Source organism: Brassica napus, chromosome A9 (genome assembly GCF_020379485.1).
Source record: "Brassica napus cultivar Da-Ae chromosome A9, Da-Ae, whole genome shotgun sequence".
Lineage (NCBI taxonomy): Eukaryota > Viridiplantae > Streptophyta > Magnoliopsida > Brassicales > Brassicaceae > Brassica > Brassica napus.
Window position 1 is genome coordinate 20,260,030 of NC_063442.1, and position 27,367 is coordinate 20,287,396.

Below are 27,367 nucleotides of genomic sequence, written 5' to 3' on the forward strand. Positions count from 1 at the left end.
GTACGAAGGATTTTTCGCGTAAGTAATGAAGACTGGTTTTACGAAGGTTGTAAATCGGTGACATGTATACACATGTCAAAGTAGTGTTGTTTCTGCGGGTTTTATGAGAAACGTTTCTACTGTGATTTCGATCTTAGGTGAAAGTTGCTTGGAGTTACTCATGAAGTGTTACCGAAGTTTATTTCACTACGATCTAGTCGCAGAACGTTTTTCATAGGTTTTTTAAGAGGATTCTCATGACACATTATTTTCTGGAACGAATTGGTCAACCATAGGTAGATCTAGCCAACGATCGGGAAGAAAGTGTTCCCTTTAATGTGCTCGATGTTATATTTATTCTCGAGTTTTCTTCGTCACAAACGTTTTCGATGCTTTTTCGTGACTCACTTGGTTCAACGGAAACTGAAAGAAATGCTTTTATGCTTGAAGATTTCTCAAAGAAATTTTTATACGAAACTGACTTTATAAAGCCGAAAAGGACTTCAATACTTTGGCTAATCGACGAGTTTTAGTTTGATATTGGTACAGGTTTTCTATACGCATGATTGCGACAAGAAATGCTGTATAGTCTTTGAGATTATGTTCAAGATCGTCTAGATATGTTGCTAGCGTTTAGACGAATTTTAGATTGTCGTTTGCCTATATGCGACGATTTGCTTTGACGAAAGCGATTTCTTGACGATTTGCAAAAGTTTTTGAAGTTTGGGGGTATACGAGTATAGTATACGTACCTACTCCCCCCCCCCCCCTTTTTTCTTTTTTTCTTTACGAAAGAAAATGGTTGAACCGATACTTTGAAGGGTTGTCTACGTTTCTTCTTCTAAGGTTTGGAATGATCGACAATCCGGGTCGATTTAGAGACGACTCTATGACTGTGATTTGGTTGTTTCCAGCTTGACGACTTGGAATATGTTGGTTTTGAGAAAATCGCTAGAAACGAATCGATTTTAAGAAGAAATTCATGTCTCTAGTTTTTTTTTCTCTTTAGGAAGTGAGCTGGATATGTGTGGCGATCGTTTCTCGATTTTTAGAGAGTTTAGATTGGTTTGCAAGATCTGGCTGAACAGTTATGGAACGATATATCAAGACAGGAAAAATCGGCTAAAACTTAGTTCGCTAGACTATCCACCTACATTTTAAGTTCCCTAACAAGGGTACGGTGGCGGAGGATGGTCGACAACTGGGGGTCGTCGGGTCACCCGGGATATCTGCAAAGCTTTGCTATGTTTCTCTCTAATGAGAAATAAAAGGAGGAACCCCTTTTAATACGAAAAGAAGGAGAGCCCTAGGGTCTTAACCATAACGGGCCGTATATATAACGAGATTTTTGGACCTTTGTCGGCCTCGAGACTCGCCTCGTGGTTTTTTTTTTTGGGTTATCTCCTTTCAAAAACGTATAGAGTAGCAATACGCGGAGATGAGAGAAAGAGTGTGAGATGTCATCTCTTTTGTGATTCTTCGGATCGTGATACTAGTCGTTGCATAAGAAAGAATATCCGAAGACTTGTGTTCTAGAAAACTCATAAACGCGCAACTATCGATGAAGAGACACGTTTTGGAATCTCGTATCGGGTTCGTTGATAATATGCCTTGAGATGTTTGAGACCAGTGTGCTGGGTTTAGGGCAAGACCTAGGTTTACTATCGGTTTAAGGTTTGCGATGACTACTCGGCTTTATATTACCTGTTGTGACTTCAACCTGATTTCGTTCGGATATTGAAGTTTGTGCTAGGTTCTCGGCTTATATGACTTGCATTGGTCGGGAACCGAGCATCTCGCCAAAGAGAATTTTTAAGTCGTCTAGAAGTGCTGGCCAAAATTTTTGATTTCTTTTATAGCGCTATTATCCTTGTGTCGGATGTCTGAGAGCTATCTCTATGAAATGGCTAAGTCTATTTACAATGTTAAGGGGTTTGTTGTGATCAGTAACAAACACAATGGTAGACATTACCGTTTTTTAGTCTTCGCGAAGGATATGTGTTTGAGAGGGTGTTAGTGCATATGACTGTTTGGTCTTCGAAGACGGTGATTTCGCCGAGGAAGTTATTTCTTCGAAAAACAGTTTTTCAGGAGATTGCGACTTCTCGCGATGCTGAAGGTTGGTTTTTCTTTTGTATGCCTCTTTTCGTATTTGAAATGTTTGCAGGCTTAGAGATGTTTTGCAGTGGCGCAAAACTTTAGTTGTAACCCTGTGTCGGAGAAACATTTTGGTTTGTTTACGGATGTTCACAACAAAAACTGTTGTTTCTGTTTTGGATGCCAAATCGTTTGATTTGTGATCGAAGAGTTAGTACAAAGGGTTCGCGTAGATTTGTCCCGGGAAGAAGCATTTTCCTTCACTGTGATTTGTGAAGAGTTGGCCTCCAGAGATTTATTTTGTGTACTTTAAAGGATATTTTGTAATTTTTTAGGAGTTTTGTTACAATTTTTTTCTTACATGCCACGTTCTATGTGTAAAAACATTGTGGGATTAAAATGATTAGTATAGTATATAGAACTTGATCAATTTTCGACAAGTTCAAGCTTTTCGTTAACCGTTTGGTTGGTAGGAGTGAGTCTTGTTGGAAGACTTTATCGTATGATTCAGTTTCTGGTTTATACGATAATTAGTTGTGTAATCATCGCTCAGTGTTTTTAGACAAATTGTGGATTATCGTTTGGCCATTATTTGCCTGGGTGGAGTGGTGATTGCTCAAATGTTTTTGCTTGGTATGAAGGCTGTGTTCAGCCTCATTGCCAAGGAGGTAGGTTGTCAAGGATTATACCATAGTATTATCGTGTTACCATGTTAGTTTGACGATTGTCTCTAGTCGGAATGTCAAATTCTGGTTCGGTCTTTACGGGAAGCATAGTTGGCTGAGGGCCAAAGGGCGTTCGTCAAGACTGATAGGCCAAGTAAGACTTTTATGTGTTAAGATGGCCGATGTTGTTAGAAAATGATTTTTCACCTTAGGTATCAGTTATACGACGAATGTTTCGTATAATGTTTTCTTTAGTCGTACAAAATTTTTTTCGTTTTTATCCAAGGAGGATGAAGCATAAGAGGTTTGATGTGGGATGATTGCATGTTCGGATGTGGCCGAGGGGAATGAAAGGCAGAAGCCAGCGAGCCACATGGCTAAAAAATGAGATCTGTAAGATTGTAGTGCGAAGAGATAAAGTTTAGATTGGTCGTCCAATGTCGGATCATACATCTTTTTTTTTTTGCTATACGAAAATACTTTTCGTAAAACATGTTATGTTTACTTTAGAAAGTTGCTTTGTATGACTTGATCTGATCGTATGAAGGATTTTTTTTTGAGTAAGTAACAGGTGACCCGGTTTTATGAAGGTAGTAAATCGGTGCTATGTACGGACATGTCAAAGTAGCGATGTTTCCGAAGCTTTTACGAGAAATTTTATGCTTTGATTTCGATCTTTGGTGAAAGTTGCTTGGAGTTACTCATGGAGTTTTACTGAAGTTTCTTTCGTTGATCTAGTGGCGGAACATTTTTTGTAGGCTTTTGAGAGGATTCTCATGACATATTCGTTTCTCGAGCGGACAAATTGGTCAACCAGTGGTAGATCTAGTCAACAAGCGGGAAGAAAGTGTTCCTTTTGTTGTGCTCGCTACTACTTCTGTTCTCAATTTTACTTTTTTTGCATATGTTTCTTGATGCTTTTCCGCGACTCGCTTTGTTCAACGGAAACTGAGAGCAATGCTTTGATGCGTGAAGCTTTCTCGTATAATTTTTGGCTTTTATATGAAGCTCTCCTTATTAAGTCGAAAAGGTTTTCAAACCCTTGGTTAATCGTCGAGTTTCAGTTTGTTAATGGTACAGGTTTTCTAAACACATGATTGCGACAAGAAATGTTGTATAGTCCTCGAGATAATGTTCATGATAGTTTGGATACGTTGCTATCGTTAAGACGAATCTTAGATTGTTGTTTTCCATTTTGGGACGATTTTAATGAGGCATCGCATTGCCTAAGTATTTTTCTGCATGTTGCTGTGAGATTTTGCTTTGTCAAAAGTGTTTTCTTGACACTGAGGCAAAAATAATTTTGAAGTATGGGAGTATACGAGTATAGTATACGTACCCATTCTCTTTTTTCTATGAAAGAAAATTGTTGAACCAATATTTTGAAGGGTTGTGTACGTTTTTTCTTTCGAGGATTGCGATGATCGACAATCTGGGTCGGTTTAAAGACGACGCTGGAATTGTGACTTAGTGGTTTTCAGGCTGACGAATAAGAATATGTCGGTTTTTAAGAAAATTCCTAGGAAGCGATCTGAGTATGTGTGGCGATCGTTTCTCGGTTCTGCGAGAGTTTAGATCGGTTCGCAAGATCCGCCTGAACAGTTAAGGAATAATAGATCGAAAAAATCGTATAAGACTTAGTTTGCTAGACTATCCACCTAGATTCTAAGTTCCCTAAAGTTTGTGGCAATCTCCAAAGCGTTTTTATTTCTTATTACCTTCCTACAAAAGTTCCAAGTCAGATTTCAAAAAATTTCAAGCTGGACATACTTTAGCATTCTCAAAGATTCGGATTTGCCTCTCCTCTGTTTGGCTTACTCATTTCCCCTTCCTCTTCTCGTGTATGTCAACCCCTTACAGAGAGTATCGATTCTTCCCCATTTTCTTTACCTTCCTGACCGCGTTTAGGCTGAAGCCTGTCTTGCGGTTTTGGTTCGACGATCCATATTTTTCAGATCTGAGTCTCCGTATCATTGGTTTTCCGAAAACGAATAAGTATCTCGTCGAAAACCTTTTGGTGTTTTTGAATTAGCCAAGGGCGATCAGGAGCTTCCGCGGGCGATCAGAAGATGTCATGGGCGATCAGGAAGAGTTGTTTGCCGATCGGGAAAACTCGTTGGAGTTTTAGGCTTTGGTGAGAGTACACAACCAGCATATTCATAAGTTAATTGATTCTGCCATGCATCAAACAATCTAGATCTCTAGGATCTAGGGGTCTCTGACAAACGTCCCTCCTCGTGTCAGCCAGTCCCACGTGTGCCTTCGTTTTGCAGGCTATGGCCCGTGGCCTCCTATGTGACTACTGGCTTGCATCCCTCTGTCCCCTTTCGGCATTGACCCGCGGTCATAATAATCACTTATTCTCTGACTCGGCATGATTCAATCTTACGACGTCCTTACCATTCACTCATCTTCTTTTTCTAGACGTCACTTGTTCTCGGTGTCATTAACTCATCATTAACTCATTTTTTCCTTATCATTAGCTATAAACATCATTAAGTCATAATTATCTGATCATGAGTTCATCTCAACACACAACCGGTTTCCTTTAAACAACTTGATCACATCTAGGCGTCTTTTCATCACATTATAAAAATCAGCATAGATCTAGCACACATCACATCATTCACATCTATACCTACACGATATTAACAGAGGATTAGCGCTTTGATGGCTTACATGACATGAGACAAATTCACAACTGACACCTTTGCCTTTCTTGTGAATACTGATCCAGATATAGAGGAAGATAAAGAAGAACACATTCACACAAGAACAAATATGCAGTCTTACACTCAACATAAGATAGGAAAGGGATTAGAGATCAGATTTGATTCCAGTGATAAATCGTTGAGAGGATGAAGGTGGAGATGTAGATCGGAAGATGACGAAGGAGTAAGCAAACCAAAGACGGTGGCAGAAGATATTTGTTCCCGGTGGTGGTCGTTGGAGGTGGCGGCCGACAGCAAGGGTTCGATTCTCCCGGAATTTCTGCAGGGTTTCGCTCTATTTCTCTCTGATTAAAAAAAGAAGAATGAGTCACCTTTTTATAAGAAATTAAGGAGAACTCTAGCGTCTTTACTCTTTACCTTAATGGGCCATATCCTAATATGTTTCTCTTAATAAAAATGGGAAATTTTATGTGTTATAGTACTTTGTTAAACTTCACATTCAAATTCCTTTTCACGTTATATTTAACTGAAACTCAGACTTCACACAATGCTTTTTATTTAGGTCAATATCTCTACACTGAATAATATTGTATACAAATATATATTATTATATAAATATAATTAATTAACTCATTAAAAGCACACCATCTACATGATAGAGCAAGAGTTAGGATTTTCGTCGCTAAACATAATGGCGTAAGAGTCATCGACGGTGGTCTCGTTAACGGAGGCTGTGTCCGGGACTTTCCGAACCATGTTCGGTGGTGCCTTCTTGTCATATGCTTGAGATATGTATGGATTCGCCACCATTGTATACGGAACATATGGCCATAGCTCCACTTTCTTCCTTGTCGACTTGGCCGCCTCCAAAACCTTCTTCGGCTCAATGTATCCCATCACCGTCACTTTTTGCTGTTTGGCATCCACGACCACCGATTTCACCCCTATAAATAATGTCGAAGCCAAAATAACGGGTTATATCATTAATTCATTATCAAAAACAACAAAGATGTAGTAGATGAGTTCTACAAGAAATGCATAGCGAGTTTCGTCCTAACCGAAGCTGCTGAAGCCGATAATTTTTCTGTCAACAATAATAATATTTGTAGCAACTGGTAACACAAAAAAAAATCAGAGAGATGCATAAATACTCTATAATATATACTTTTAGGATTTATAAATTTCACATATTATGATTGAACAAATCAATTTTCATTTTTTTATTGATCTAAACTTTGAGCCAGTATTAGCTATAAGATAAAGCTCATGACGTGTTTTATATGCCAAAATATATACATTAGTTGAAAAGGATCAAAATTCTAGTATAATAACCTATCTGTTCCAAGGGCACAAAACAAGACACCAACTTTCGAACCAAGACCGCACGAGCTTTATATATAAATTTAGTTTTTATTGATTGTTCTATTCCGGTATGTATTTTCATGCAACTTCTAGTCCGAATGATAACCGTTTGTTGTTAAAAGAAAAAATCAATCAGTTTTTTCTTCATACTATAGGCAGATAATTATATTTTAAGATTAGGCCGCGCTTGCTCAGAGTAATACCGAAATCTATAGAAAACTAAGATGATTTTAATTTAACATCAAACGTTAGTAGATGGAACCCGATATATGACTTCCGACATGACAAATTACAAGCCACTGAATAATAATGATTTAATAAATTAACAGGGGAGGTGCTAGAGTGGCTACGCTTGGATGTAAGTACTTGCTATACCTTTGACGCCAGATAGGATTTGTTTGATTTTACGTTCACAGCCTTCGCAGTCGATACGAGCAACTCGGAGAGCTACTGTCTGCATTGGTTTCTTTTTCTTTTTCCTCCTCATCTTCAAAAATTCTGATATGTATTCCATCGTTCTTTCCACTCCCATTTCCTCTTAAAACAGTTTTTTTGAAGAAATAATAGGAATTCAAATAATAGAGGTGGCTAGAATTATAGTTGAGGAGTAGTGAACTGAAGAATATAAGCTCTCTCTCTCTCTCTCTCTCTCTCTCTCTCTCTCTCTCTCTCTCTCTCTCTCTCTCTCTCTCTCTCTCTCTCTCTCTCTCTCTCTCTCTCTCTCTCTCTCTCTCTCTCTCTCTCTCTCTCTCTCTCTCTCTCTCTCTCTCTCTCTCTCTCTCTCTCTCTCTCTCTCTCTCTCTCTCTCTCTCTCTCTACAATATAAAGTGGTGCACGGGTATTCACCTTACAGTGAGTGTGTTTCTTATAATATGGATACGAAAACGGGACATTACTTAATTATTTATGTGACGAGTTACGAAAAATATGGACTACATTATTACCTCTGAAGGGAGAAAACAAGTCTAATAATTGATTTTGGGGTCTCTTAGAAAGTGCAAGAAACTTCCATCGATGTGAAATGAAACTTTTGGCATTTAATCCATTAAAGCCATGGATTGGGTGGTACGCGTTCTTTTTCTCTTTGTTTGTTCATTTCTGTATGAGTTAAATCGACATTAAATTCCAAATTACAGAAATAATCTGAGATAACAATTTCAAAATAAAATATTAACTAATTGGTGGCTATATGAATTTTGAAAAAATAATTTTAATTTTTTTTTGGGAAAATTGCCAAAAGAGAACAAGAAATCAGCATCGTTGTCCCTATGATATAAATCCATTTTTTCTATTTTTTCTCCCTTTTACCCTTTCTATATGTTAAAACTAATGAAATAAATAGTTATAAGAATCAAAATAATTATTAAAAATATAAACAATTAATAAAACACCCATTTACACAAACACATATTTTTTTTGGGTTGAAAAACATAATAAATAATATTTTTAAATTACGTTCTACTAAAAGTAGAATTTTGTTTCTACACAAAACGGGTGAGTAGAAAATAAATTCTAGAATGAACACATCCATCTACTTGTTTTAGAACGTACAAACTAGTTTTTACTATAATTCTAAATATGAGGAATACGAATTCTACTATTTGTAATGATTGCTACTTTTATTCAGAAAGATGTTTCTACTTTTATTGAGTATTCTAAGTTATCAGGAATGCAAAATCTAAAACATACACGAACGTCCACATAGTGTAGAAATTACATTCTGGAATTTTGTTATGTTCTACGCAGTGTAGAAGGTGCCTTCTACGGATAAAAAAAACTGAATTTTCGAAAATTAAGGAAGTTGCAGTTTTAAAAATATTCTAAAAATATTCTAACTTCCTCAAAACGTGTTTTCATTGATTTGCTTCGTGAAAAATTAAAAAAAAAACGATTTTGAATGTTCTTCTTCACCAATCTATGATTTCCCCATGATTTCTCTATAGTTTGTCTTGTGATTTTCACAAACTCTTGTTCTATGATGCATATCTATACAACATGTGGTGTTTGGGAGTTTGGAGCAACCACGGGATGGGTTTTTTCGGCTGATGAGAAAGGGGCTAGGCTACTGTTATTGGAATCAAGTTCTACCTTAGAGGTTTTTAAGAGAATGGTTTTGGAAGATTTTGATATGGAAGAAGATAGCTTACCCGATTTGGAGTTGAGTTATCTACCTAATGAGTTGATCAATACATCAACTTGTCCACCTGTGATCATTGCAAATGATCGACAGCTTCAGAATTTTGTTGGTTTTGTTCAAAAGTGTGTTTCTACTCGATTGTGTGTAACATCTAAAGCCAAAGTTGAGAATATGAATGAACCAGACTTTGATCTTAACAAGTCGCCAGCTGATTCAAGTACTGCTCAAGAGGAGGGAAACTCGGTTGATAGGGGGAACAAACCAGCTCCTGTGTTTGTTGAGAGGCAGTGCGAGAAAAAGAAAGAAAAGATTAGAAGAGTCGAAGTTGATGAGGATGCCTATCATGCCGATACCATGATCTCGGCCAAAGAGGACATACATAAGATGTCAAAGTTTTCTGTGCTCAATGTTATTAAGAAGGGACAATTGTTTGAGAACAAAACTTTGTTGAAGGCGACTTTCGAGATATATGCAATGAAGCATAACTTTCACTACGAGGTTATCAAAACGGATAGACAACTTTGGTACGTTAGATGTGAGGATAATGCATGCAATTGGTGTGTTCGAGCAGAGTGTTTGAAGGATTCTGAATATTTCATTATCAAAAAGTATGTCGGTGAACATACATGCGCACCTTCAAACAAAACCAAACCGGGTAGGACTGCTTCGGCCAAAACTATAGGCAGTCTGATTATGCATAGGTATGAAGGGGTTAAAGATGGGCCGAAATGCAATGATATAATACAGATTATGCTTATGGATCATGGCTGTGAGATCACGAAATCTTTAGCATGGGATGCTCGTGAATATGCGGTTAATGCTGTTAGAGGTATACCAGAGAGAAGTTATGGAAAAATACCGAAATACTTGCACATGCTCAGAGAGGCTAATCCGGGAACACATTCATCGTATGAGATTGACAGCAAAGGGAGATTTCGGTACCTATTTATTGTATTTGGGCAATCGATACGAGGATTTAACAGAGTCATAAGGAGGGTTATTGTGGTTGATGGCACTTTTCTGAAGAACAAATACAAAGGAGTTCTATTGGTTGCAACTGCTGTAGACGGAAATTCTAATTTGTATCCTCTTGCATTCGGAGTAGTCGACTCAGAGAATGAAAATTCTTGGGAATGGTTTATGAGACAACTAAATAGTGTCATTGCTGATGATCATCATTTGGCTTTCATTTCGGACAGACATGCGGCCATTGCTAAGGCGCTTGAGACTGTGTATCCAACAGCTAAACATGGTATTTGCATTCATCATTTGTTGAATAATGTGGTAACATATTACCATGGGAAAGGACTTGTTGGGTTGGTTTCAAAGGCGTCCAAGGTTTATAGAGTTGCTGAGTTTGAAAAGATATTTGCTAATGTGTGTAATATCAGTCCGACAATTGGAAAATACCTAAGGGATGCTGAAGTCTAAAAGTGGGCAAGATGTCAATTCTATGGATATAGATATGACATAAGGACAACAAACCCTGCCGAATCCATCAACTCTGCTTTGCATTCGCCGAGAGAGTATCCAATCATTCCCTTGTTGGACAGTATCAGGGAAATGCTGACTCGGTGGTTTTATAACCGTAAGAAAAAGATTTCAAAGCATAATCATCCTCTTACCGAAGATGTGGAGAAAAAGATTGAAAGGAGAACCGAGAAAGGCAAAAGATTTGCAGTTTACCCTGTCAGCGATGGTCGATTGCTTGTTAGAGGTGATAAAATCGACTGCTTAGTTGATTTGGATAGACGTACTTGCTCATGTGGGAAGTACAACCTGATGAAGATACCTTGTCGGCATGCAATTAAAGCTGGTTTTCATGTTGGCAGACAGCCACACACATTGACTGATTTATTTAACACTACAAAAGCTTGGCGAGAAGCTTATCATGAAAGCATCAATCCTATTGCTGTTCCTGAGGATGCTTGGTCCATGCCTGAAGATGTTGTCGTGGTCAATGTGCTACCACCAGAGTCAAGAAAATCAGTTGGAAGGAATAGAAAACGCAGACATGAAACTGTTGAAGTTAAACTTCGGTCATCGCAAACATCACAAAAGAGGCAGCCTCGCAAGTGTAGTAGATGTGGTATTAGTGGGCACAACAGAGCAACTTGTAAAATACCAATATAGCCAGTCACATATGGTAAGGGTCAGCTTATATAGCCAGTTCGTTTATATGTTTTTCAATCTCGATTTAATTGTGTTTCAGGTATTGATGTTTCTGTTACAGGTTGGTCTGTTCAAGTATGCAAGTTGTGGTGTTTGAAAGTGCAGTATTGCCTTGTCTCGTATGGTTTTTTCTTCTAAAAATAATCAACTTTGTTTTCATTTTGATTGTTATACGTACTTTGGATAATTCTCGTATGGTTATTTTCTCAGTTTCATTGATATACATTGGCATTATTTTCTCCTCACTTCTCTATCTCTCTGTCTGTTTAGTTATGTTATGTTCAGCTATGCTTTTGAGTTTGAGTTTGAGTTTGTTTGAAAATTGTTGATGCCCGATTTTTCAACAAGGTAGGTGGATTGTAAGAACAGAACACTGAGAAGAAAATATAAAGAACCATTAGACTGGTTAAGTCGAGACAAATAATGTAACAACAAAACACAAATTGAAGCCAATACTAAGAACCAGTAGAGTGGTAAAGACGACAAGAAAACACAAAGAAGAAGACACTTTGAACCAGTAGACTGATTTCACTCATTCTTGGCTTCTTAATCTTCCAAAAAGCCATAGAATGCTTCCTAAGCAACCTAATTCGAGTGAATTTTTCTGCTTCCTTACTTCTTCTTCTATTGTATGTGTCATACTAGTTTTCAGATCGTCTATCTCTTCTACAATTCTCCCTTGCTCAGCCTCTACCCTTCGAATCTCATCAAGCAAGGCTTCATCAACCCACTTAAATAAATGATTTTCCTTCTTTCACTACATAGAAATGAAAATCAAGTTAGGAGAAACAAAATAGAATGAAAAAACAGCATGTTTGTTCTACACAATCAAAAATCGAATCAGACAAAAAAAGAACATAAAAAATTGGAAATCAAGTTAGGAGAAACAAAATGGAATGAAAAAACAGCATGTGTGTCCTCCACAATCGAAAATCGAATCAGACAAAAAAAAGAACATAAAAAATCAAAAAATTGAATCAAACTATTAACCTGTGCCCCTATTTCACATCTATAGAACCGTCGGTAAGGATTGTCATCAGTTCTCGAATAAAATATCACAACCCCTTTCCCGCACCAGCACCTAGATGGCACCCCGTACGAATGTCGCCTTGAAGTATTCATGGGTGTGAGAAACTGATTCAGAGAGAAAAAGGAGATTGAAGGAAAATAAGATCTGAAAAAATGTGAAAAGTCGGGTTTGATTGCTGAGTTGGTCTTAAATATGTCGGGTTTTAGGTTTATTGTGGATCTAGTTCTGGTCGGGTTTGATTGCTGAGTTGGATCAAAAGTCAAAATTTTGCAAGAAGCCAAGTAAAGTGTATTACATTTGATTCGATTTATATACTCCTACTGGATGATCTAGTAAAACAGTTATTCTAAATGTTCTTGTGGTCTTGTTCCGTGTTTTGGTTTCGTTTAGGGTTTAGGTTAGGGTTGACTGTGGTCTTGTTCCGGGTTTTGGTTTCGTTTAGGGTATGTTTAGGGTTTAGGTTAGGTTTGACTGTGGTTTTGTTCCAGGTTTAGGGTTTCCTTTAGGGTTTGTTTAGGGTTTAGGTTAGGGTTCTAATTTAAAACAATGTTAAATTTTTAGCATTCTTCAGCTAAAAACTCTTAATAATAAAACCAGAAGATATACATTTGATTAGAAGAGTCAATCCTAAAAATCATAATAAAACACAAGAACTTGTACAACAGACTAAGCAGTCTTGTTCCTAAAAGTGATAATAAAACACTAGAAGTTCTACATCAGATTAAGCAATCTTGTTCATTACATTAGAACTTGAAACCAAGCAGTCTCACAGAATCTCCTCTACAGTCGAAGAGAGACACTCTGGGGATTGATACTTTGACATCCTATCAATCAATTCCGGATCATTAGCTGCTTCCCAAAGATCCCATAAAATCCTGTGGCGAGCTTCGATAATGTTACCATCATGCAACAATGACAACTCCAATCCAAGGGCATGGCACTCAATGAACTTCACTGCATAGACGCCACAGTCACATGCACTTTTATTCAGATTCCCAACGGGGACATAGGAAACAGTATATGCACCGACTGCAAAATCCTTATGATGTCTCATAGGCTGAACTGCCTTGACAATACGCGGAATAAGGTTTGCGAACCCATCCACCTCCTTGTACCTTTTCCTACCCGAGCAGTCGAACACATCAATGCTCCTCGTCACGAAACTGATGCACAAGGCGATCCAATGATTCCCACTGACATGAACAAGGACATACAGGCAATCAACATCTATATTCCATATCTCATGTGTCATGCCATGTGGTGGAAGGACTCATTTACCATACTGCAGTAGCAAATTATGAAGCATGTAGCTCTTTCTACCCTGAGCTTCTAAATGACCATACTCTTTTTTAATCATATTGCTGAAGACGACAGTCATGAAGGCGACACGATGAGGTCTCCATCGTTTCAAAGATGTTCTCTCCCGGAATACGTACATTGCAGCGTCAATCTCCTGCATATTTTGAACATCTTAGCACACACAATGTATTTAAAAGACACAAATGGAAGTTAATAGTCTCTAAGGTTTACCAAGATATTTAACCACTCAGATTTATCCATAAGACGATTAGCAATCTCAAAATCTAAAGTGGCAGGTCCAATCCGTATACGTCTGAAACCAAATACAATGATAAAGTTGTAAAACATTTAAACATTTTATTTAAAATGTATCAATACATGACAGATGAATGAGAATAGAGTACTTACGTGGAGGAAGTTGACCAAGTTCTAACTTTTTCCCAATCCTCTTCACGGAAAAACACCAACGCGGCATCTGGCGAGTCTTCTTTGGTTCGATCTTTTCCTCATCATTCCACTGCAGTGGAGCCATGTTAAACGGTTTCGATTTACTTGACGTCTCAACTTTCACTTGAGACAGATCAAAACCCTCAACAAATGTAGCTTGAGACAGGTCCCGCAAGTCTTGTGTACTCAATCCAAAATCAAAATCATTAGTTTCTGTAGCAATCTTTTTCCCGTCCTATTCATTAAAATTTAAAACATTGCATATAAGAAGAGGCCATTTATTCATAACACAAACAAAGCATTACATTCATAGAGTTTAATACACAAACATTCAAACATATTACACTTTAGAAACCTATTACACAAAGTTTCACATTCCATATTACATAATATTACACAGTCAATATGAAGTTCCAAAAGCCTAGCTCCAGCACCCTAACTCAAGCATCCTAGTTCCAGGTTCATCAAGTTCTACACTTTCTCTTAGGTAGTACATTTTTTGTTGGAGTAGGTTGATCGCCTTTGCGCTTAGGTGGAGCTTGAGCGCCTTTGCTCTTAGGTGGAGCTTGACCACCTTTGCTCTTAGGTGGAGCTTGCTTAGCTTTGCTGTTCAGTGGAGCTTCTTCAGTTTCTTTCTTACTAGGATAGCTTCCTTCACCAGTCAAACTGATTGCGTCCCTGAGCTGTGAAACCTCAATCTCCATCTTCCCCATCCTCTCTGTAAACACCCTTTCCATATTCGCCATTTGCATACTGAGCACATCTCCCAATGAAGTGACAGATGTGCGGATAAGACCCTCAATGAAACTCTTAGTTTCAGGACCAAAAGTCAGATACTTTTCTGCTGATCGCTTACACAGCACCTTCTTCTTTCTTGTCTCTGCTCCTTCATCAAGAAACTTTCTCTTGCCTTTTCCTGCAACCTTAACCGAAGAGGTCTCCTCGTCTGCTACAACATCCGTATGATCCACGCTCTTATCAGCTTCTGACCCTCTATCATGGCTGTCGGATTCCTCCATTTTAGTCTCTTCAGGGTCTAAAACTGGCCAGTCTGTGCTGCTCCAATCATACTTGTTCCTGATCCTCTCCAAAACAAGGTCCACTCGTTCATCTTCCATCTCACCCTTCCTTGTGTACTGAGCATCTAGAAACACATCACCATTACCAGTCACTGATATGACCGAGAAGAAGTTATCCTGCAAACAGTTAAAACGTTAAAATCCAAACAAAATATATACAACAACCATATAAAAGAAAAAAACAGAGTTAATGTTACCTTCTTAGTTAAGGAGTCCTCGAGCTCAATGATGTCTTCATAAGAAACTTTTGCAACTCCTTTCCAATTGCCACACCTTGGACCTTTGAAGCTGTCTGAGACTCTTCTGCCTAAAATTTCTCCAAAATCAGGAATTGCCTCCATAATCCAAATCTGGAGAGCATAGGAGAAACCCTCGAAAATGTAGCTCTCGTTCTTACCCAACTTCTTCCTAGCCTTCTCAATCGAACTCAGCAGGAAATCATACGAGTGAAAACCCCAATGGAACTTCCGAACCTTGTCAAAATCCATCATCAACTTGATGTACATATGAGGGATGGACACCTTCTCATCTCTCCCCATCACCACACCCACTATTACACACAAGTAGATCAACCTCATCCTATCAAGCCGAGTCCAGGTGTGAACTTCTTGTGGATGAACCTTTCTGATCGACTGCAAGGTGATCTTACCACCTGTGTGCAGTAGGTTACTCCAAAAAACCCCGTCGTTTTTCCATTTCAATACGTCACTGTTAGTTTCCCGTGTAATCTTGAGGCCTGTCACGGCATGGTACTCCTGAAGCGAAAACCGGAGAGGCGTCCTCGCAAAAACAAACCACTTCTCATGCAGCTTTGAGGTAATCAGCTGCCTACATATGAAGCTATCCCCTAGTTTCCCGGAGAACTTGAGATCATTTTCGGCAATAGCCATGATATGTGTGAAAACAGGATCTCTCTTCACATCATCGTACTCTGCACACATAGCTTTCTTCAGATCTCTGATAAGTTCCATGCGGCAACTGTTGTTGATCTTCTTAACCCGAGGTTCTGAACCCTCTGCATACAATCGTTTGGGTAGCTCCAGCTCCATATCTACAAAAGATAATAAAACACATGGTTGTTAACACGAAAATACATCACATGAAAGCATAAACACGCAAACGTCCGAAACAAGCGTAAGAGTGAAACTGAGCCAAACACAAGATAATAATCAAAAGCAAATACCATTGTCTAATCAAATTTAAATTTAGAAAACACAGTAGATCGATTAATCAAATTAAAACAAGTCAATCTCCATCTCGCAAACAAATCAGCAAACTAAGACAATTAACAGTCAACTACACACAAACTTTGTTCAGCGAAATCAGTATCGTAACAGTCATGACCACAAACAATAACATTGTTCAACGAAATCAGTATCGTAACACTCACAAAGACAAACACAAACACTAACATCGTTCAATAAAATCGGTTCACATAATCAAAAAGTCAATCCACACAAGCAAACAAATATTGATCCAAGTCAAAGTAACAAACTTAATAATGAAACAAAGACTAAGACAAATCAAAGAAACAAACGGAGAGGCGGAGACGGGGAGAGAAGCCAAAAGGTGGAGAGAAATGGAGAGAAGCGACGAGAAGCAGAGAGGCGGAGAGGTGAAGAGAATCATAGAGAATCAGAGAGAAGCGGAGAGGTGGCGATAAGCGGAGAGGCGGCGAGAGGTGGAGAGAAGCGACGAGGCGGCGAGAGGAGGAGAGACGCGGAGAGAGGCGGAGAGAAGCAGAGAGGTGGCGAGAAGCGGAGAGGCGGCGAGAAGCGGAGAGGCGGCGAGAGGCGGAGAGAGGTGGAGAGAAGCAGAGAGTAGCAGAGAGACGCAGAGGTGGAGAGAGAAGCTTCGGTGGGTTCCGTTGTTGATTTCACCGGAGGGAGCACAACGGAGAAGACACAATCGCCATCTTTATCGCCGTGAAAGAGAGAGGCGGAGAGACCAACGATGTTAGGGTTATGGAAATCAAGCTTTTCGCCCTTCTTCTTCTGTTTTTTTTTCCCTTCCGGTAACTTTATTAAACCGAATCATTTTTATTTTTTTATAAAAAGCCAAATTAATTATGTTTAATAAGATTAATTAAAGGTTACTTTTGGTATTATGGAAAACATTATACTATAGGGACTACTTGAGGTTGGATTTATACTATAGGGACAACTATGCTGATTTCTTGTTCTCTTTTGGCAATTTTCTCAAAAAAAAAAAAGAGAAGAATTAAGTTTTTAGTATTAGTATAACGAGATATTTTACTATAATGATGATAATTGGGTTTATTTATTTTAATGGGCTTAATTTATTTTAATTTTGTAATGGATTATATATTTTATTGGGCTAGTAATTAATTTGTATAGTTTGCTATTGGGCTAAACAAGTTCGATTAAATTCAAGGGGGTCAATCAAAATAATGGACTAGGGTCAATCTAAAATATTTAACAAACATTACATTATTTTTCCAAATTTCACATGGGTCATTTGACCACCATGCCAATGCATTGCCTCCGCCAATATTAAATACATTTGTAAGGAGATACAATAAACATTACACAGCGTAGCAGTGGAGGCTTAGGTCGGGAAAATCATTTTTCGCATGTTTTTCGATGTTTAAGTTTAATGAAAGGTAGTTTCGTCATTAACATATCGTCTTCCTCTTATGATTTTTAAGGTCTCTGCAATTTTATGCACGACGCATTATATATCATTTTTCATCACTTTGTTTTTGCTGTTTTCATGTAAACTTTGTGACATTTATGTATATTATTCGATTTATAGGCTGAAATGAATAAGAAATAGGTTTTTTGGAGACAACGATCACTACAAGAAAAACTAAAATTAGCTACAGTTTTTTTGTGTGGCTATTAACTGATTTTTGTGGCTATTTGTTTGATAGCTACAAAAAGTCACAAAAATAAGAGTTGATTACCCATTAAGACACTTTTCTGTCTTTTTTGACACAAAAACACACTTCTTGCTGGAGGGGCACTTTCTCCATACAGGTGGCAAAAGGTGGACATTACTACCCCTCGCTGGCTTAACTGGGACAGGAAGGAGATGTTTGGCGTTTTGTTAAACCATTGTCTGGTTAGTTGGGACCAAAGTAAGGGGAGAGAGTTTTGTCTTGTTGTGTATCCTAGTTAACGTTATTTGTTATTAAGGTAGGTGAGCTGGGCCATTCTTAACCGTTGGATGAAAACGAATCTAAAGGTGAAGGACGTTTTGTCTGTAAAGATGTAGGTATGTCATTAAATGCATGTATTCTCTTCATCTCGACGACGGAGGAAGTTCTTCGACGCCGAAGGTAATTTTTAAAGATTGTCTAGTTTTTTAGTTCAACCAAATGTGAGGAAAGATATGAACTTTGTTGAATCAGATTTTACGACAAATTTAGGTCTAAAAATTGTAGCTTTGATGGTCTCGTAGGTGAAGGAAGAAGAACGTGTACATCGGCGATGGATGACCAATGTTTGGTTTTGTCAGGTGACTGGGTATGCGGAGATGAAGGGAAGTGGGATTTTGTCATCGAAAAGAACCAGATGGGGAGAATGGTTGAGATTCACCCCGGTTTGGGTTTCAAAGAACTTGAAGATAACGTTCTCCGGGAGTTTAGACTTGATGAAGGGCATTTCCGTGTATCACTAAGCTACTGGCCACCATCAAGTTTTGAGCTTGCGACCGGTATCCGAACGCCACCGGTACTTATAACAAGTGATTGCTCTCTGAAGTATTTCTGTCAACATATGAAGGTAAAAGGAGGGATGAACCTGTTTGCTCGGTTTGACGCAAAACCAAAAGACGTGGACACTGAGGTTGTGGATGACAGTGGAATGTGTTTTGTTTCACCTACGGCTGCTCGATTTCAAGGAAGTGGGGAGTTTGGGTCAGGGCGTTCTAGAAAAGGGTATTTATCATCTGCAGCATCGAAGACCAAAGTTATTAATCTAGAAGATGATGATGACTTCGTACGTGAAGTTGAGAAAGTGGAAGGGATAATGTTCAGTGATAGTTGCAAGGCAGAAGAAGTCAGTGGTTGCAGTTTGGGAACTGATGAAGAAGAGAATGTTGAAAGGGAGCTGGACGAGATAGAGTTGAGGCCTAGGGGATATGATAAGGAGTTTTGGGATCCGTTGCTAGCGGGCGACTATGGAGGTTCTAATGCCGTCAATGTTGTGTTCAACGAGGATGAGATTGTTGAAGGGTTGAAGAAGAAGAATGGACCTCGTTCCTACTTCTGTGACACTAATAGTTGTTTTGACCATTGGGTTGAAGTTGGTGGTGGTAGCGTTGGAGATAACAAAGCGAAAGTGGAGAATTTTGGGGGCGTGGGGAGTGATGATGTTGGGAGTGGTGGTGGTGTGGGTAGTGGTGGTGCGGGGAGTGGTGGTGGTGTGGGGAGTGGTGGTGCGGGGAGTGGTGGTGGTGTGGGGAGTGGTGGTGCGGGGAGTGGTGTCAATGTTGCAGAACAAGGAAGTAGAAGTAGGGGCCCGCCGCGGAGGCTAGAGGATGTTGATGACGAGGAATTTGATATTCCCCCTCTTTTTGATGACACCGAATATGATGCAGCTGAAATTCCAGATATGGATGTGGATGAGGGTGATGGTAATATAGAAGTTGGGAAGGTGTTTGGGAGCAAGTCAGATTGTCAGATTGCACTGGCGATATATGCTATTAAAAAACAGTTTAAATTTACTCAGACAAGGACGAAGTTGGATTCATTCGTTGTAGAATGCCCTGACAGTAAGTGTGATTGGAGGGTCACTGCGCATGAGATTAGGGGCTGTGGATACTACGAGATAAGGAAGGCGCAGCTTGATCATAGCTGTCCAATCGAATTTAGGTCTGGGTACAAGAGCAAAGCAACATCTCGTATAATAGCGTCTGTTTACAAAGCTAAATTTGGAGATCCGGGAAAGGCGCCAATAGCAAGGGATTTGCAGAGGCTAGTGTTGGAGGAGCTGCGGGTAAACGCTTCATACATGAAGTGCTATAGGGCAAAGGAAAAAGCCATTATAGGGTTGCGTGGTTCAGATGAGGACTCGTACTTGAAGCTGCCAGAGTATTTGTATATGTTGAAACTGGCTAACCCTGGCACTATAGCTGATTTGGAGACTGATTTAGATGATGACGGTGATGAGCGTTTTCTCTACTTGTTTCTTGCATTTGGTGCGTCGCTGAACGGGTTCAAGAAGCTAAGGCATGTATTAGTCATTGATGGGACACACCTGAGCGGCAAGTATAAGGGGGTTTTGCTGACCGCAAGTGGCCAAGATGCCAATTTCCAGATCTTCCCGCTTGCCTTTGCAGTTGTGGACAGTGAGGATGAGGATGCTTGGACATGGTTCTTACAGAAAGTTGAGAGGATTCTTAGCGATTCACCAACTCTTTCAATAATATCAGATAGGGCGGTTTGCATATCGAATGCAGTGAGTAAAATATATCCTCAAGCTAAGCATGGCGCGTGCATTGTACATTTGGCAAGGAATGTGAATTCAAGGTTCTCAAGTAAGAACTTAGCAAAGATGGTCACTGCAGCAGCAATGGCGCATAGGCTACGAGACTTCAGGAATATTTACGGGAAGATTAGGGCGACAAACAGTGCTTGTGGAGTTTACTTGGGTAAAATTGGGGTAGCTCGGTGGTCAAGAGCAAATTTTGCAGGAGAGAGGTATAACATAATGACAAGCAATATTGCGGAGCAACTAAACAAGGCGTTGTTGGAGGGTAGAGGAGCAAACATAGTTGAGTTGGTGACATTTATACAGAGGATGATGACTAGATGGTTCAGTGCTAGGAGAAAAAAAGCTGAGAAACATAGGGGGGTGGTGAGCGCTGAAGTCGACAAGCAGATGACTAAGAACATGGCCACTGTTCGAGGGAGCAAGATAAATTCTGTGTCTAGCTGGAGCAGTGAGATAGTGGGGAAGTTTGGGGGCAAGGACCAGGTCATGCTAGCTGAGAGGAAGTGCAGTTGCAAGTATTTTGATGATATCAAGATTCCTTGCGGGCATGCTATGTTAGCAGCAGATGGGGTAGGTGTTCCTTACGACACATTATGTGGGCATTGGTACAAAACAACAACGTGGAGGGAGACCTATACTGGTGTTATCAACCCTGATGGTGATCCAAGGGATTTTGAGATACCAGAAGAAGTGAGCAGTATGGTTCTGTACCCACCTATTACAAAGAGGCAAGCAGGACGTCGCCGGAAGACACGCATACCCTCAACTGGAGAATATCCGGTGGGTTTAGTTATACACATGATAATAATTGGCCAAGTGTTGTAGTTTTAGGCAGTTGATTTGATTGTGTTTTGTTGCAGGCCCCAAAGAAGAAACTGGTTCCCAACAAATGCGGACGGTGTAGGGTGGAGGGACACAATCGGACAAATTGCACCAACCCCATATAGGAGAGTTTGGAGTAAAGGCTTTTTGGAGCTGAATGGTTACGCAGCTTAAAGGGTGTGATTTTGGGAGTGTTGTTTAGGGTGTTATTTTCTAAGTTTTAGACTGGCTGTTTGTTCTGAAGCTATGTTGTCTTTACTCAACTATTGATTTTGGTTTGTTGAGATATCGGGATTGAAGAACAAAGCAACCTATAATTTTCTTTTAAAAAGGTGAATTTATTTTAGATTTTCTAATCGCAGCACATTTAGTCCCTTGCCTTGTGGACATGGACAGTAGTGTTTATTCTTAGTTTGCAGATTTGTGACAGTTGTAGTCAGTTAAAAAAGTGATGCTGGTGTTTATAATTTGAGCAGTTGCTGATTGCCGTGTGTTGTTTAGATGGGATGATTGCGCTCGTTTACTTGACAAGTAGAAATAGATGAAAGGAAAGGATTCTACATATCCCATATCTTACAACATGATAAGATCAACATATAGAACCGAAACAAGTTATAGTTTGAAATAAAGAGAGCAAGAATAGAACAGAGTCTTGATGATTGAAAGAGATTACGACAAGGGTTTTGTGTTACATTAAGTGCATATGAATTGGAGTTCAGGTGGTGAGCTTGACATATAGCCATGCCATTGTTCCCAATGCAATGGCAGCAGCTCCAATGTTGAGAACGGGATAATGAGGTTTGGTACCAGCGGTGCAATGATTGGACTTGTCAATAGTAGTAGTTGATATTGTGGCAGCCATAAGCTTACTTTGCTCGTCGATAAGTTTTCTCATCTCCAGGAGGGCGTCTTCGATGTGTTTGTCTTGTGCTTGAAAGCGTAGTGTCGTCGACCTCTTATAAGACTCAATCTCGGCCTGTAGCTGACATCTTTTTGCATCTAGATTGTTTATCTCATCAACAAAAGCCTCATCAACCCATTTGAACAAGTGGTGTTCTGATTTCCTCTGTTGACAGGAAAAAATTAATTTGGGATGCAGACGAGATGACAAAAAAGAACAATTGTTACGAGTTACCTGAACGGCAATTTCACATCTGTAGAATCTCCGGTATAGGTTTTCCTTCGTTTCGGCGGCGTAGGTTGTTAGATTGGCTCCACACCAGCAGCGAGTAGGTATGCCAACTGTTGATCTGCGTTGAACGGAACGAGATGAAGAGCTGTTGGAGCTCATGGCTGGTGGGTGGTTGATAAGCAGTGGCGGCGGATACCCTTAATTGAGAAAAGAAAAGCGATGCGGTCACCTAATTGAGCGACAAAATTCAACCAAATGAATTAGAAATGGCGGACCGGGTATTGTAGAATGATTTTAAAGAAAAATCATAAAGATCTTGGATAATTATTATTGTTTTATTATAATATTAAATGATTCCGAAACTCACTATTTGAACGTGTGGACGTGGACAGGACAAATTGATGTGGTTGTGGATAATTGAGAGTGATGATATAGACAATAATTAGAAGAGTAAATGAGAAGGCATGTTATCCGTAACTTAAAGTTTAAACATTAAGTAAGCACAGCGTATGTAGTTTCTTGCCCGAAAGTGGCAAGCATCGCACCCAAAACATAAAACAACAGGTCCTAAACTCCCATATGTTACACAAAAGGTAGGAGTAAGTCGAACAACGTTTTATAAGAAGAGATACTTAGGCTAAAGGCAAGCGGAGAGCATAGTAAGATGGCATGACAATAGTCTTGTAGATGTCCAGAGCGTACTGCTTCCTTATGTCGTCAACTGCTTTGTCTGTTAGGCTCTCCATGTGATGGATTGGGTCACCATGGGCATGCATCTCAAGAAACTTCATGCTGACGGGGCCGCAATCACCTGAGCGCGTATTCTGGTAAAGACCTGGAACCCGCTTCCAAACAAACTTCTTGAGTCCGCTGAATTGAGTGAGCTCACACATTGCAACTTTCTTGACAAGGTAAGGAAGTGTAGTAACCAAACCTAGCATGAAGCGCTCGACGCGCTTATCTGCATACAAAGCTGGCATAGGATCAAGGATTTCGACATACCCCATGTCGAGGTTGATAGCCAGACCCACCCAGTGAGAGTCGTTCCAAATCATAGGAGTGTAGATGGTGTGGATATCTTCCATCCATTTCTGACCAGGGTGCATGACAATGTCCACAAGGCGCTCGTCCCAGACAAAGGTCGCTTTCTTTCTGGATCCCTTGAATGTATTCCAATTCTCCTGGATGCATGCCGCTAGGAAGGGTGAGTTGAAAGCTGCTTTTTCAATAGCTAGATGGTTGGAGTGTCTAGCAGCGAGCATGTGGGTAAGGATTTCCAAATGCTGATATAAGAGTGATGGTTAGTTGGGAATAATGCGGATATAATTCTTGACAATATCAAAAGTGAGAAGCTCTTACGTAGGTTGTTGTCCATTTCTGTGGTTGCGCCAGGTCGAGCAGGAATTTGTTAGAAAAGTCGAATGTGGACGGGGTAACGTGGAACCTACATGAGACAAAGGTTTGAGGAATAAGTAGCAATCAGGCAATGGGCGTGTGTAACGCATACTTATCAATATCAGTCTAGTGAGTTTTTACGCATAACTTACACGTTTTGGTTGGCGGAAAGTGTTTTGAAGAAGAGATCCCATTGTATCTGTGGAAGTGGTGTGATGAGGGTACGTGCCGGAATATCTGGACAGTTGAATAATTCCTTCGCTAGATGGTTCTCCTCCATAGATGGAACGTGCCTCGGGGTGTCCTTGGTGTGGGTTAGGTCGACAAAACCGTCTTGTCGGAGGTGTTCCTGTAAAACAAATTGCACCCCGACAATAAATAGCTTGCACATAAGTAAGGGGTTTGAAACGTGAAGGTACTTGAGATGTTATAAAGGTAGGTGAGATGTTACCTCGTTAACCATAAGCTTAGGAGAAGATGGAGATTCTTGTCCCTGAAATCAGAAAAACAAAAGATAAATGTTTTGGAAACGAGTAAATGTTTGTTAAGTGAGGTGTGGACAATACCTTGTATACAGCTAACTGAGTGCCTATGCAAGGTGGAGAGTGGGAGGAAGCTGTTGCTTGGAAAGCATTGACTGTGGAGGCATGAACGGCAAAACCTGACAATGAATCATTACTCTTATTGGGGGAAGTTAGCGGTGTTACAGGCTCTGGAGAGAGTAGGAGAGTATTGCGTAAAGGAGAAGATGGAGGTAAAGAGGAATCATATTTAGGTCCTGGGGAGGGTGGGTCTGGGCTGAGAGGGTCGTAGATCCTGACACCATGAAGGAGGACGTGATTAAAGGGTGGGCTGTTGGGGTGTTCACTTTTGTCGTAGATAGCAGAGTTTGTGTTTGGATTGGAGAAGTTGTAGCGTTTTGGAGTTACCTCTAGCCAGGCTGGGGAATTTGGGTTAGTAGTGTTCATCTCAGTGTCATCTGTCTCCATGGAGCCAACCTGATCAGTTTCTTGGTTGTGTACAGGAGATGTGTGGACATCTTGTGTGTGGACAGCTGGTGTGTGGACAGGAGTGTGGTCGTTGAGGGTTTGGGTGGAATAGCGGTGTAGCTGAGCTCCATATTGACTGATGATGGGAGACTGGCTTAGTGGTAACTCATCTGTCTCCATGGCGCCAACATCCTTAAATAGACAATGGATAGAAGCATTAACATTCATACATCTCGTTTGTAACGTAATAGTAGGAGTTAATATAACCAAATTGTACCTGATCCTTTGGAGCTGCATCATGGAGAGGAAAGGCTTCAGGCTGAGCTTCATATTGACTGATAGGGGACTGCCTTTGAGGAAACTCATCTGTATCCCTTGCAAGAACGTCCTAGAGTTCAGAAAAAAAAGTTTTGATCAAACAAAGATTTTGGTAGCCTTTGGTTGAATCTAATAATAGTTCATTGGATGAGTGAGAGAGATCAAATTAAGAGAACCTGATCATTGGGTCTGTCGTTGCGAGACGAGGGTTCAGGATTATCAGTGTTTTGAGGTGTGTCTGGCTTCTTGCCACGGTTAAGTAGTGTGTGAAACGATGATTGTCTACCATGAGAACGTTTCTTCTTCCTTTTTATTAGTTGGTGCAGCTGCTTCATCCCCCTTTGTAGTTCAATGACCATCTTCGTGAGCTGTTCATTGCTGAGGCTAGTTGTACTGGAACGTGTGAAATAGGAACTTATACGCCTTTGCTTCTTGTCAGAGGTGTGTTTGTTGATGACCGGTTTTGGCTTGAGAGATTGTTTTAGTCTAACAGACTCCTTGTTCCCAGGACGTTTACACCGAGGCTTGGGCGCCACATTGAGGGGCAACGATGTAACTCCACCTGGCCACATTGCTTTGTTGAAAGAGTGGTGGTCATCTATCAACTGTTCCAAATATCTGACACGATCATCGTTAGGGTCGTTTGGCCACACTCCCCAGCCTGGCTGTGGTTGGCTCTGGATGGGGATAATCGGTGTAACTTGAAGCTGCAAGCGGAACACAACAAAACACAACAAAATAAAGAACTGCTTTGTAGAGGAAAATGTAAAGATTCAAGAGGAACAATTGACTTACATCGGTGGCGAATTCCACTCGGAACATGTCGTTTGAATTGATGGATGGATGTTGTGGTAGATGAGGACCCTCCATGTCCATTAGTGTCTTTTGGTCAGTTGGAGCCGGGATATAAGAGAGCAGCTGTGGTATGGCGCGGAATGCCACCAATTGTAATGAGAGTGGGAATCCTTGAAGTCTAAAACCGTCCTGCTTGAGCTTAAGGACTAATGTACCAACAGGATCGAGACATTTCTTCTTCTTCAGAAACTTTGGTGGTTTCATGCAAGAGATGGTTTTTAGGAATGACTCTCTACCCCAAGGAAAAGCAAAGAAGGTTTCCAGGTTTTCAAGCATACTGACATATCGAGGAGTAGGGCGTGCTTCTTGCTGGTGAGCAATGAGGACGCCGTCGACGATGATAACCAACGCAAGTCGTATCTTCCTCCATTGAGACATCTTGTGACCTGTTTCGAGCATACGACATAGTTCCGCAATCGTTATGGTCTTCTTCTTGCCAATAACTCTTTTCCATACGTTGTCTTTGCCAGGAACAACAGATTTAGCAATGTCTGGGTGATACCCTTCCGGGAAGGGCCGACAGTCTAAGCCGGTGACGGTACCAAACTCTTGGAGACCGTAACGGAGAGGCTTCCCACCAAAAGCCGTCCAGAGCGTGTGTTCTGGAAGACATAGAAGTTGACGCGAGAGGAAGGAATGAATCGTCTTACAGGAAACTGGAGCTTGGCGGGCAGGGATGTCGAAAAGCTTCCCAAAAGGTGACTGGCGAATAGTATCGAACTCCGGAGTACCTCGGAGAACATGGCGAATGAACGGCAGAATCTCCGGCGAGGAGTAGATATTGAGTCGCCTGACGGGGAACCTATCAGTTGCGAATAATCTGGGTGGGAGACGGAGGTCTTCTCCGACTGTTCCTAATTTAGCATTGATGTTAGTGATGAGATGTGAAATCAATAACTATAAAACCCTAATTTCTAATAAAAACCCTAATTTCAATAAAAGCTTAAAGAAACGTAAAAGCTTAGAGACTAACCGTCGATTTGCGTTGGTGGCGTCTGCTGCGTCGTCTTTCCTTTCTTCTTCTTACACTGCGGTTTCGTCATGATTCGCGGGAGGAGAATGAAGAAAAGGTGGAGATGAAGAAGACAATCGAGGATTGGAGATTTCTGGGTTTGATTTGGTGGAGAAGGTGAAGAAGGTGACGATGAAGGAGACAATCGAGGGAGAGTGAGTCGCCCAGTCTAGGGTTTGTCAATTGGGGGAATCGTAAAAGCATATAGGATAATGTTTTAATTGAACATATATTTTTGAAATTCGAAATTCAAACAAATAAAGAATATTCAATAAAAAAATCAAAATACTTTTAACCTTAGTTAGGATGTCCAGTTAGTTCCTCTAGTTAGTATTAGATAAGGTTTCATAAGATTGAGGGTATGTAGGACATTGCACATGAAGAATGTGTGCCTCCAGCAAGGAGTGTGTTAATGTGTAATTCCAAAGACAAAATGTGTCCTAGGA

The 27,367-nt window shown here is 40.2% G+C and overlaps 6 protein-coding genes across 7 annotated transcripts; 2 read left to right on the forward strand and 4 right to left on the reverse strand.

The window, feature by feature from the left end:
- Window positions 1-4,805: 4,805 nt before the first annotated feature.
- LOC106430523 (heavy metal-associated isoprenylated plant protein 24) lies at window positions 4,806-7,606 on the reverse strand. Its single transcript, XM_013871314.3, has 2 exons — window positions 7,151-7,606; window positions 4,806-6,357 (listed from the first exon to the last, which is right to left on the reverse strand). Exons 1-2 carry the CDS (start codon window positions 7,305-7,307, stop codon window positions 6,062-6,064), a joined length of 453 nt encoding a protein of 150 aa, XP_013726768.2. The 5' UTR covers window positions 7,308-7,606; the 3' UTR covers window positions 4,806-6,061.
- A 1,147-nt stretch (window positions 7,607-8,753) lies between these two features.
- On the forward strand, window positions 8,754-10,343 carry LOC125578130. Its single transcript, XM_048740427.1, has one exon. The coding sequence runs from the start codon at window positions 8,754-8,756 to the stop codon at window positions 10,341-10,343; it is 1,590 nt and encodes a 529-aa protein (XP_048596384.1).
- Window positions 10,344-10,475: 132 nt separating this feature from the next.
- LOC106430515 lies at window positions 10,476-11,222 on the forward strand. Its single transcript, XM_013871309.2, has 2 exons — window positions 10,476-11,028; window positions 11,125-11,222. The coding sequence occupies exons 1-2, from the start codon at window positions 10,476-10,478 to the stop codon at window positions 11,220-11,222; spliced, it is 651 nt and encodes a 216-aa protein (XP_013726763.2).
- Window positions 11,223-13,381: 2,159 nt separating this feature from the next.
- Window positions 13,382-16,003, reverse strand: LOC125578260. Its single transcript, XM_048740624.1, has 3 exons — window positions 15,137-16,003; window positions 13,822-15,056; window positions 13,382-13,567 (listed from the first exon to the last, which is right to left on the reverse strand). The coding sequence occupies exons 1-2, from the start codon at window positions 15,986-15,988 to the stop codon at window positions 14,325-14,327; spliced, it is 1,584 nt and encodes a 527-aa protein (XP_048596581.1). The 5' UTR covers window positions 15,989-16,003; the 3' UTR covers window positions 13,382-13,567; window positions 13,822-14,324.
- A 5,932-nt stretch (window positions 16,004-21,935) lies between these two features.
- On the reverse strand, window positions 21,936-22,511 carry LOC106430516 (uncharacterized protein At4g04775-like). The gene is made up of 2 exons (XM_013871310.1): window positions 22,356-22,511; window positions 21,936-22,286 (listed from the first exon to the last, which is right to left on the reverse strand). Exons 1-2 carry the CDS (start codon window positions 22,509-22,511, stop codon window positions 21,936-21,938), a joined length of 507 nt encoding a protein of 168 aa, XP_013726764.1.
- Window positions 22,512-22,819: 308 nt separating this feature from the next.
- On the reverse strand, window positions 22,820-27,115 carry LOC106373082. Of its 2 annotated transcripts, none has more exons than XM_048740627.1 (2): window positions 26,883-27,115; window positions 22,820-26,763 (listed from the first exon to the last, which is right to left on the reverse strand). In XM_048740627.1, exons 1-2 carry the CDS (start codon window positions 26,950-26,952, stop codon window positions 25,688-25,690), a joined length of 1,146 nt encoding a protein of 381 aa, XP_048596584.1. In that variant the 5' UTR covers window positions 26,953-27,115; the 3' UTR covers window positions 22,820-25,687. The 2 variants fall into 2 exon arrangements, with proteins under 2 accessions (XP_048596584.1, XP_048596585.1); XM_048740628.1 differs by having other exon boundaries at window positions 22,820-26,757; window positions 26,883-27,083.
- Between the last annotated feature and the right edge of the window lie 252 nt (window positions 27,116-27,367).

Excerpts from the sequence above, each read along its gene's own strand:
- LOC106373082 (XM_048740627.1), bottom strand. The coding sequence starts at position 26,952 with ATGACGAAACCGCAGTGTAAGAAGAAGAAAGGAAAGACGACGCAGCAG. Across the intron at positions 26,764-26,882 it reads GCCACCAACGCAAATCGACG|GAACAGTCGGAGAAGACCTC; the intron begins GTTAGTCTCTAA and ends ATGCTAAATTAG.
- LOC106430515 (XM_013871309.2), top strand. The coding sequence starts at position 10,476 with ATGCTGACTCGGTGGTTTTATAACCGTAAGAAAAAGATTTCAAAGCAT. Across the intron at positions 11,029-11,124 it reads TGGGCACAACAGAGCAACTT|GTATTGATGTTTCTGTTACA; the intron begins GTAAAATACCAA and ends ATTGTGTTTCAG.
- LOC106430516 (XM_013871310.1), bottom strand. The coding sequence starts at position 22,511 with ATGAGCTCCAACAGCTCTTCATCTCGTTCCGTTCAACGCAGATCAACA. Across the intron at positions 22,287-22,355 it reads GATGTGAAATTGCCGTTCAG|AGGAAATCAGAACACCACTT; the intron begins GTAACTCGTAAC and ends TCCTGTCAACAG.
- LOC125578130 (XM_048740427.1), top strand. The coding sequence starts at position 8,754 with ATGCATATCTATACAACATGTGGTGTTTGGGAGTTTGGAGCAACCACG.
- LOC106430523 (XM_013871314.3), bottom strand. The coding sequence starts at position 7,307 with ATGGGAGTGGAAAGAACGATGGAATACATATCAGAATTTTTGAAGATG. Across the intron at positions 6,358-7,150 it reads AATCCTATCTGGCGTCAAAG|GGGTGAAATCGGTGGTCGTG; the intron begins GTATAGCAAGTA and ends CATTATTTATAG.
- LOC125578260 (XM_048740624.1), bottom strand. The coding sequence starts at position 15,988 with ATGGAGCTGGAGCTACCCAAACGATTGTATGCAGAGGGTTCAGAACCT. Across the intron at positions 15,057-15,136 it reads AGGACTCCTTAACTAAGAAG|GATAACTTCTTCTCGGTCAT; the intron begins GTAACATTAACT and ends AACTGTTTGCAG.